This window comes from Culex quinquefasciatus, chromosome 2 (genome assembly GCF_015732765.1).
Source record: "Culex quinquefasciatus strain JHB chromosome 2, VPISU_Cqui_1.0_pri_paternal, whole genome shotgun sequence".
Taxonomy (NCBI): domain Eukaryota; kingdom Metazoa; phylum Arthropoda; class Insecta; order Diptera; family Culicidae; genus Culex; species Culex quinquefasciatus.
The window spans coordinates 7,733,373-7,743,085 of record NC_051862.1 but is presented as its reverse complement, the minus strand read 5'-3'; the positions used below and the strand labels follow the sequence as shown (position 1 = coordinate 7,743,085).

The 9,713-nt window shown below is 44.6% G+C and overlaps 2 protein-coding genes and 1 non-coding gene across 7 annotated transcripts; 2 read left to right on the top strand and 1 right to left on the bottom strand.

Annotated features, from left to right (window-relative positions):
• The first annotated feature begins 2,351 nt into the window (after positions 1 to 2,351).
• Positions 2,352 to 3,905, top strand: LOC6037437 (zinc finger C4H2 domain-containing protein). 5 transcript variants are annotated; one of them, XM_038257653.1, is made up of 4 exons: positions 2,352 to 2,590; positions 2,652 to 3,005; positions 3,062 to 3,310; positions 3,508 to 3,905. In XM_038257653.1, the coding sequence occupies exons 1-4, from the start codon at positions 2,532 to 2,534 to the stop codon at positions 3,665 to 3,667; spliced, it is 822 nt and encodes a 273-aa protein (XP_038113581.1). In that variant the 5' UTR covers positions 2,352 to 2,531; the 3' UTR covers positions 3,668 to 3,905. The 5 variants fall into 5 exon arrangements, with proteins under 5 accessions (XP_038113581.1, XP_038113579.1, XP_001847351.2 ...); XM_038257651.1 differs by having other exon boundaries at positions 3,062 to 3,334; XM_001847299.2 differs by having other exon boundaries at positions 2,353 to 2,590; positions 3,062 to 3,334; positions 3,535 to 3,905.
• A 659-nt stretch (positions 3,906 to 4,564) lies between these two features.
• LOC6037438 (zinc finger protein 585A) lies at positions 4,565 to 8,564 on the bottom strand. The gene is made up of 3 exons (XM_001847300.2): positions 8,484 to 8,564; positions 6,679 to 8,061; positions 4,565 to 6,028 (listed from the first exon to the last, which is right to left on the bottom strand). Exons 1-3 carry the CDS (start codon positions 8,562 to 8,564, stop codon positions 4,592 to 4,594), a joined length of 2,901 nt encoding a protein of 966 aa, XP_001847352.2. The 3' UTR covers positions 4,565 to 4,591.
• Positions 8,192 to 8,274, top strand: Trnal-cag. The gene has a single exon. It is a non-coding gene; the product is annotated as a tRNA-Leu (tRNA).
• Positions 8,565 to 9,713: the final 1,149 nt, after the last annotated feature.

Sequence of the window (9,713 nt, the reverse complement as noted above, 5' to 3'; positions counted from 1 at the left end):
AACCCTCCCCCCCCCCCCATCCCCCCTCGTGGACAATTGTCCATACAAAAAATCTTTTTGTATGGGGCGTGGACAATCTCCATACCACCCTCCCCCTAAAGTGTCCACGTGGTTTATGGATGGTCCCTTCCGATCTTTTCGAAAACAATATTTTCAAAATTTTCAAAGCAGTACTAACATTTATGAAGGGCGTAATATTGAATGTTTGAAACAATTTTCGAATGAAATTAAAATTATAATACATACATTTCTACCCAAATTATAGCGGTTTCTACCCAAATTATAGTTTTTACTAGGAATTTTGAAAATTCGCAAATTTTATTTCACAAAAATAAATTCAGGTGTTCCCGATTGTTCCACAATTGTGGAAGGTTCATTAACATCCCTTAATAATATAAAATGCTATTTCGAAGAAGTTTTTGCCGCTCTCGATAAAATACTCTTGTATGGCAGTTTTTTGTCAAAAAGAACTACTTTTTCAAGTAATATTGCAAGAGAATGACCAAATCAAGGTCCTAAAAATAGAAGGGTAGAAGATAATTTACTATGCGATAGTATCAATAACGGAACGATCGCCAGTGCTGTGTTGTTTTTTTTTTTCAAAATAATTCATTCAAACATCTACACAACAATGCAAATATTTGCATATCGGAAAGCTAGCTGAATGACGCAGAAGCTTTTATTGTCACAGACGGTTTATGATTTTTTTGGATAAAATATTTACATTTACATACACATTCGAAATAAGAATGCATATTTTAAACAGATTTTCACTAATTCGCTTCTCGCAATACTATAAATTGTAAGTGCTGCGAGATGTTGGGCACAGTTTAGATCATCTTTTGACACCATCCACAACTAAAAAAAAAAAAATGAAAATCTTCATTATTCTTGTTCTGATTGGCGTGGCACTGAGTGCTACTGCTCCGAAAACTGGCAATAGAAAAACACCTACGACGAAGGCTCCTGCTGCTACAACAACTCAGTCTCGGGCTGAATTTGAAGCTATTGCTGAGAGACGAATGAAACTGTATGCCGCGTTGGCCAAACAGCGAGACCAAAAGTATGCCGAATGCCTGAAAGAGAATCAAAACACTCCAAAAGTTAAGGAGTGCGAAATGATCAAAAGAATGGTTTTCGGTTGAATTAAATTGTTGATACACTGAAACCCCGATGGTTTGGCACTAACTGTTGGCAAACGAACGGGGTCACTTTTTAGTTTGACACACCTTTCACACGGAGTTCACGCACACTATCAACCGTTAGTTTTGATAGTGTGCGTGAGCGCCGTGTAAAAAGTGACAGTACGTCACTTTTTAGTTTGACTTTGACCAACCAACGGGGTACAAACCAAAAAAGTGTCAAATAAAAAAGTGACAAACCACCGGGGGTTGAGTGTAGTTTAGATTTTTACGGTGGTAGACTTTATTTCCAAATAAATTGCCCATGTTAAATAACACTATTTGAGTAAAGTGTAATTTTTTTGACAATATCACCACACATCACACCAGTCAACTTCCACTAATATTCACCCATCAAATATCTATTGTGGAGGGAGGGTTGAGATTTAAAAAAAAAGTGTCCACGTGGTTGATTGAGGGTCCTTAACCTAGAAAATTAAAAATAACGTAGGAATTTGAATCCATGGAACGGAATTTGAACTTCTATTATGGAAAAATGCGAAAATCAGAGACTGGACGTGTGGTATTTGAGGCTTCCATATCAAATGTAAACAAACGACATAGCAACCGCATAGCAACGTAAGACAGCCTAATAAGTTTCTTAAGTTGATTGTAGATGACTGCAGTATGTTACGTACTTTTTCTAAACAACTTATAAATTTGGGTTCTTAAATGAAGCCTAAATTTGTGGTATTATTATTCACAGCGATAAAGCTTATTTTTCGGAGAACATGGACCCTTTATACGACCGCAAAGGAGTTGAAATGGATTTAAATCGATAAGAAAAAATTCTCGACAATTTATTTTTCTGCATGATGAATGAAAAAAAATAAGAAATAATGGTTTTTAATCGTGTTTTACCGTTGTACATTAAAATTTTCAAAGGGCTTTAGGACCCTATTCTAAACACCAAATATTTCTGATTGGAGACTGACTGACTGACTCGGGATCTGTTCTAGTAAGTTTTATGTTTTATATTTTTCCAAAAAAAATCCAAAGCCTTCTTTACCGATTTTCCCTTTTTTGGCTCAAATTGGTTCTCTTTTGCGCGATCCAACAAACACACAAAGCCAAAATCGAAAAAAGGGAAAACAAAACCCGGCCTTTTGTTTGTAAACATTCGTTCGCTGGTGTGAGTGACACAGGTCCGGAGGAACATGAATGAGATGACAGGGTGAATGGAAAGGGTAGAGGCGCGCGCGCAGGAGCGGAACAAGGTGCGAACAAGATGAAAAAAGATTAATCGCGGCCATTTTCCATCAACATTGCAGCAGCAGCATCAGGAAAAAGGGGTGATTTTTTGGATAAATTGGGGTTTTTTTGGGCGGTATTAACTTGCGTTTTGAGAAAATGACGGCCGTAGACGAGAGGACGATCTACGCGAAGCTGGAAGCGATGAAGGACATCCGGTAGGTTGATCCGGTACTTGTTGGTTTGAGTTTTGTTGATTGGTGAGGGTTCTTTTTTTAGTTCGAAAACGCTTCAGCTGGAGAAGGTGAAGCTGAAGATTGTCCGCGAGGTCGAGAATGGGGATGCGGAGGAGAAGTGTCTGGCCGAGTACCGCCGGGAGCTGGAGATGCTCATGCAAGAGAAGATGAGCCACGTCGAGGAGCTCCGGCAGATCCATGCGGACATTAATGCGATGGAAACGGTCATCAAGCAGGCCGAGGAGAACCGGATCCGGTCGATCAACATGGCGAACCGGTTCCACGAGGAGTACGTTCCGCTGAAGACGGAGGTGGACACCATGCGACGGGACTATCTCGGGATGGAACGTCTTCCGGAACTGCACGAGGAAGACGGATCTATTATCTCTCCAGAGTAGTAAACTGATTCCGATTGAGGAAGGGCCTGTTGTAACTTCCATTTTTATATTACAGTCGCTTCCAGAACTACTACACGGCCAACAAATCCATGGCGGCAACGGCGGCCAGTTTCGCCCGTCCTCCGCTGTCCGCCCACCATCCGTTGCCTCCGGACGGTCCCGTAACGAACCTGCCCCCGACGGCACCACCTGGCTTCCTGCCGCCACCGCCGGTGGCCATGCGGATCAACAAACCCCCGGAAATTCCCACCAACCGTCTCCAGCCAGCGCCATCGTCCATCGGAATCGGTCACCCGACGTTCAGGTCTGATTTCAATGTCAATCTGAGGTGAATTACATTCTTCTGTTTATCCCCCTATTTCAATTATCCTAAGTTCTAACAAACCTCCTAGTTCTTCGGTTTAACACACAATTCTACCCTTGCGTTGATTACGATCCCTATCCGTCCCCCAGCAAAACCTCGACACAAATAAACCTTTCAACTAAAACAATTTACCCCAGTTCTCAAAGCATTCGCTCCCTCTGCAGACAACAACCGCCGCCGATGAAGTCGTGTCTGTCGTGCCACCAGCAGATCCACCGGAACGCCCCGATCTGTCCGCTGTGCAAGGCCAAAAGTCGCTCGCGCAACCCGAAGAAGCCGAAAAAGAAGGAGCACTAATCGCTGACCGTAAACATCTGTATTCTGTGTATTGACTGATTCTTATTTTAAATACGTTCGTTCCGAGCAGAGGGCGGTAAGTACTTATTTACTTTGCGTACGGACGCAGACGATTTTAAACTTTAATCAAATATTTAGTTACGAATATCTATATCTCGTACAGTGTAATCGACCATTTTAGCCAGTAGATCGCAGCGCGGTTAACGAATCATTTCTATCAATAAATAAGCTAGTGTAAGCGGAATCTTAGTAATTTGGAGGAACAAAAAGAAATCCAATTGGAAAAGGTTGCGGACTTACCTTATTCGGTAACTGGAGCGACACTAGCAGCAACTTCGCAGGATTCATGGCTGGGCTCTAGGTTAGTCGCTGACTAACCAGTAACCGCAAGAGAAACTTTGCATTTTGCAAATTGGCCGGCGACGGCGAGCTGTGATGGATTGGTGATGTGTCTTAAGATGATCGCGTTGCTGGTTATGATGCTGACCTAAAATGGGAGACAAGGCCCATCTATTTCTCCTCCTTAGCCTTTTCCACACCCTTGGTTAGATGCTCCTTCAATCTGGTTTGAAGTAATCGCTTAGTTTGTCCGATTTAGCTCGTGTCGCAGTGGCCGCAGGAAAACTTGTAGATGCCGGTTTTTCCTAAAGTCGTCCTTCGTTGAACCTAAGATGGATTCCAACTGCTGCTTTTTCATCGTAGTGGCTCTGCCTTTGACGTAAGGGTTGTGAGTGACGTTCTGTGGAGCTTTCTTTCCTTCTGGTCGATGATTGCTTGGATAGTAATTTTGCTGTAACCGTTGATTCATGCTGATTTTTGTGCTTTGCTGTCATTCTGTCACCTAGAAATTGAGAACTGAAAAAAATCAGGGACTTTCGAAGAAAATGACAACAACTCTTTCACGAAAAATCTACACTTCATTTCTCAACCTACACTAACGTCATCCTCACGCTGGCCCATCGTAAAGTCCATCATCCCGAGCGGATCGTCCATCATTCCGTCCGCAGCAAACCCGTCTTCCTCCTCCTTCATCGTCCGCTTCTTCTTCTTGGCCGGCTTCTCCCCGCTCGCCCCTTCCCCAGCCCCCACCGCTTCCCCTACCAGCTCCACGTGGAATCTCCGCTCGTGATTCCGACACGACTTGGCCAGCGAGAACGTCAGCGGACAGAACCGACACGTGAATCGAACTCCACCCTGCAGGTGCCCCTTCATATGCGCTTCAAAGTGCTTTTTCTCCTTGATGCACGTGTAACAGGTCGGACACTCAAAGAACGTCGGATTGTCGTGGATGCGGCTGTGGTTTCTCATCTTGGCTTCGGTGGGGAAGACCTTCGCGCACACTGGACAGGGCGTGGACGATTGGTGCATTCGCTGGATGTGCTTCTGGAGCAGCTTGTCGGAGGCGAAGAAGCGCTGGCAGGGCGTGCAGCTGAACTCGGTCTCGCCGGTGTGCGACTTGATGTGGAGGTCGAGCTTTTTCTTGTCGCGGAAGGCGCGATTGCAGATTGGGCAGCGCTCTTCGGCGAGTTCACGCTCGTGCAGTAGCATGTGCGCGCGGAGTCTGTACGGTTGGGAGAATCCTTTGCCGCAGGTCGAGCACATAAAGTGCTGCTCGTCGTGACTCTTGAGGTGTAGCTTGAGGCCCTCGGCCGAGACCAGCTGCTTGTCGCAAACGGCGCACTTGAAGTCACGCGCGTTGGTGTGGTTGTTGAACACGTGGCGTTTGAACGATGCCCGCAAGTTGAACTCTTTGCCGCAGATGTGGCACATGTACTGTCCAGGGGTGTTGGAGGCGCGTTCGCGGTTCGGATTCCGGTGACGACCCATGTGCGCCAACAGCTGCTTCCTCGTCGGATAGCCGCGGCCGCACAGGTCACAAACGTGGTTCTTCATATCCGGATGGGTTTCTTTGATGTGAGTTTGCAGCATCAACGCACAGATGAAACTCTCGTCACAGTTGGGACAGTCGTGGGAGCGAGTCTTCGGCGCGTGTCCCCGCATGTGAGCCCGCAGTGCCGACGCCGATCCAAACACGGACTTGCAAACCTCACACTCCATCGGATTTGTCATCGGGTGAGCCTCCGCTCGGTGCTCCAACATCTCGCCCTGATCGGCGAACCGCTGGTGACAGGTGCGGCACGTTACGCCCGGGTCGCGTTTGGTTATTTTGTGATCCTCGCGGCGATGCCTCATCAGTTCGGCCTGGTCGTTGAACGTTTGCTCGCACAGCCGGCAGGTGATGCGGCCGTGGGACGATTTGTGCGCTGCCAACGCGCCCTTGGTGGTGAACTCTTCGTCGCACTCCTGGCACTTGAACGTTACGACTGGGCGGCCCGCGGCGTGGACCCTCTGGTGGCTTATCTGGGAAGGGATAAGAAGCAATATTGTTGAATCGAGCATTCAAGGTATCTGCTTCCAGGTCCAAGTTGATGTTTACTCCTCGACATCCAGCGATAGAATGATTTCCCTGGACAGTTCTACGCTCCCCCAACACGGACGAGTATCTAAAGTATCTAAATGGGAATCGAGCTTCAAGTATCTAAATGGGAATCGTCACCCCGAGCAGACTAAAATAACGTGGGAATAACATTTTATGTTATTTATAACATGATTTGTTATTCGCTGTTATGATTTGTTTTGTTATTGGATTGTTATTGTTATAACAGACTAATAACGTTTTGAGTAGTTCTTCGAACAACTAATCCGATCATCCCAATAACAGTTGGAGTTATTTTTCCATAACACAAAATGTTATTCCAAACTTGGCTTTCAACCAATATCAGACCAATAACAAATTTTGTTATGATAACATAAACTATTATTAAACTCTTATGCAAAAATGGATTTTGCAAGAATATTCCATAACACTTTATTGTTATTTTAACAGTATTTGTTATTAAAATGGCATGAACATTGTTATTACCGTCTGCCCGGGACGTAACGCGCAACACTTTTCGTTTTTCTGGATTGACACCGCATCAGAAATAGAGCCCTTAAGACCCCAAACTCACCAAATTGTGATTCCGCTTGAACTTCATGCCGCACGTCGTGCACTCCCACTTGCGCTCGGACGTGTGCGTGACCCGGTGGTCCCGGAGCGCCGACCCGTTGTCGAACGTGTTCCCGCAGTCCACGCAGATAAAGTTCTTCGTCGAGTTCTCGTGCACCCGTCGCTTGTGCGTCATCAGCGTCGAGTGGGACGAGCACTTTTCCTGGCAAATGTCGCAGCAGTGTCCCTTCTCGGAGTGACCCCGCATGTGCCGCTTCCAGGAACTCTTGGAGCCCAGCTGGATGTTGCACTGGTCGCAGGTGAACTTGACGCCCTCGTGCACCATCCGGACGTGCTCCTGCAGGTTCGCGTTGCTCATGTACGTTTTGGGGCATTTCTCGCAGCGGAAGGGACGGTCGCGGTCGTCGTGCTTGGTGGCCATGTGGCGATCGAGCAGGTCCTGCTTGAGGAAGCCTTCGTCGCAGATGTTGCAGGCCAGGATGATGGGGCTGCCGTCGGTGCCGTCGGAGATTTTGCGCACGGCGGTCTTCAGGAGAGCTTCCTTGCGCGCTATTCGGTCGGCTTTGGCCTGTTTCTTTTTGCTGGTGAAGACGGGCTTGTCGGTTTTGTCGTCTTCGGAGGAGGATTCCGATTCGGAACTCTCGGATGATTCTGCCGGTTGAATGATGATCGCACTAGGCTGCTCATTTTCTTCCGGTTCCGTTTTGATCAAAACTTCCGGTTGAGGTAGCAGCTCATCCTGGATATCAACGGGATCCTTCATTGCGTCTTCAGCGTCAATTTGAACCTCGCAGGTCGTCGTCGTCGGTTCCGTTCCCATCCAACCAACGCTCATAACTAAAGCGTGCTTCTTCAAATGCTTCTCCAACCTTGCCTCCTCGCAGAACCGCTTGCCACACTCATCACACCTGAACAACGCCGGCTTCCAGTGATCCTTTCCGACGTGCATCTTGAACTTTTCCTTGTTCCACCTCGTAACCAGTCCAAACTCGGCGTCACAAACGGAACAAGTCAACGTACCTCCCTTTACGACGTAATTAATCACTTCCTCCTCGTCCCCACTATCCTCAAACTCATTGCCCAAACAAGCCGGATCATCTCCAGAGTTAGACGGCCCCCCATACTCCCGGTCCAACTCCGCCAGCAAGTGCTTCCTCAGCTGCAGCACCGACCCAAAACACAACCCACAGTGGGTGCAACGAATTTCCGACGTCGACGAACTTCGCCCACCGTTCACGTGGCCAATCATGTGCCGACGCAGGTCCTTCATGTCCCGGAAGGGTCGCCTCCGGTGAACCGGACACGCCACGCACAGGTACCCATCCTGGGAGATCAGATAGTCCAGCGAATCGAACACGGACTGGAGATTGTAAACCGGTGAGGGCTAGAAGAAATAACAATTAATTTTGTAAACTTTTAAAAAACAATTTTGCTAATAATAGCTGATTCCGGGACACCCTAACGAGTTCGCCCGAGCGTCGTCACATCTGTTGCTGAGGCCCAGAGCTCAACAAGTCAGGATGGCCGAGCGGTCTAAGGCGCTACGTTCAGGTCGTAGTCTACTCTGTAGGCGTGGGTTCGAATCCCACTTCTGACAATGTTTTTTTTGCTGGAGGAAACTCTTTTTTTGTGATCACAACGCTTATCAGACGAGTTTGTAACAGTTTTTGTTTAACAAAAAGTAGTTAAACAGTAAAATTAACGTTTTAAAAACAATATGTCAACCGCTACAAAAGTAGTTACCAACTCAGAACCAAAACAAATCGCCCCAATCAAAACACCCTCTAACCTCTCTAAATAACTTACCACCTCATCGCAATCCAACGGCTCCGGCTCGAGCTTGGGCTTCTGGTCTTCCGAGTCGGAACTGAGCACGATTTCCGACATTTTATTTCCCAAAATAAAACACTTTAAAAATGCGAACAAATTTGGCAAGAATCGCACTGAAATTTGGCTTGTTTACACTTCTTCAGGCGAACAGGATGTCAAACAAACTTGACAGATAGAAAGGACAGTTGAAGAGATTGAAGAGAGAGTGCCCTTCAGAAATGTTTTGCGCGTAAAGTTGTTGGTTTTTGTGGCTGAAATCATATTTTTTTTTGAAAATTTAATGTACTAATAATGTTAACGATTTTCTCAATAGTATTGCTTACTGCGAGATAAAATCACGTTTCTCCTTCGCTGTGAGTGACAGGAGATTATTGCCGCCTAACTACCGCAGTGTAAAAATCAGCAAGTTGAACTGAAATTCTACGTTGCAGGGTGACCACTCAAATTCCATTTTCAAATTCCCGACTTTTTCTCGACTTTTTTCCAGACTTTTCCAAAATGCTCAAATAATAGGCATTTGTTATCTAAAGAATGATTTCAAACAAAAAACTTTCTATAAGAAAAGTCAATATTAACCACCGAAAAAAAAATCCTCAATGAATTTTAAAAAAAATCCAAATATAGGATTTTTTTGTAAATACAGAAATTGAACAACAAATAAAAAAACTTCAAAACTTGAATTTCATTATTATGATTCAGAGTAGAAACAGAAACAATTGGTCTTTGAAAAAATAATCGAAAATTCAACAATACTTATAACTTCCATGTTTTTTTTAAATTGGCAAACGTATAGTTTATGATACTTCGTTTCAACTGGAAATGACAAAAAGTTAAAGATAACTGAACTTAAAATATCGATCCTATTTTTTTAAACTTCATCATCATTTTAAATCAAATATTGATTAAAACATAATTGCTATTATTATTCATTCAAAGGATTTATATCAAGGAATTCATAAAAAATGTTTTTGCCAAGTTCCCTTTTTAATTTTGTAATTTTTGATATTGAATTTTCTAATCAATGTTAATTTATCTAGTGGTCAGTATTTAAATGTTTGTTATTTTCAATGAAAATTCTGTTTGATATGATTGTATTTTAACCCACTTTATAAAGCAAAATGTTTGATGAGACTATTTTTTAAAACAATTTTGCAATAACTCAAAATTTCCTGGATAATTTTTTTTGCAATTTTAATATTTTCTTTA

Coding starts and splice junctions, on each gene's coding strand:
- LOC6037438 (XM_001847300.2), bottom strand. CDS start 8,564: ATGTCGGAAATCGTGCTCAGTTCCGACTCGGAAGACCAGAAGCCCAAG. Junction 8,062..8,483: donor CGTTGGATTGCGATGAGGTG/GTAAGTTATTTA, acceptor TATTTCTTCTAG/CCCTCACCGGTTTACAATCT. Junction 6,029..6,678: donor TCAAGCGGAATCACAATTTG/GTGAGTTTGGGG, acceptor ATCCCTTCCCAG/ATAAGCCACCAGAGGGTCCA.
- LOC6037437 (XM_038257651.1), top strand. CDS start 2,532: ATGACGGCCGTAGACGAGAGGACGATCTACGCGAAGCTGGAAGCGATG. Junction 3,006..3,061: donor TCTATTATCTCTCCAGAGTA/GTAAACTGATTC, acceptor TTTATATTACAG/TCGCTTCCAGAACTACTACA. Junction 3,335..3,507: donor GATTTCAATGTCAATCTGAG/GTGAATTACATT, acceptor AATTTACCCCAG/TTCTCAAAGCATTCGCTCCC.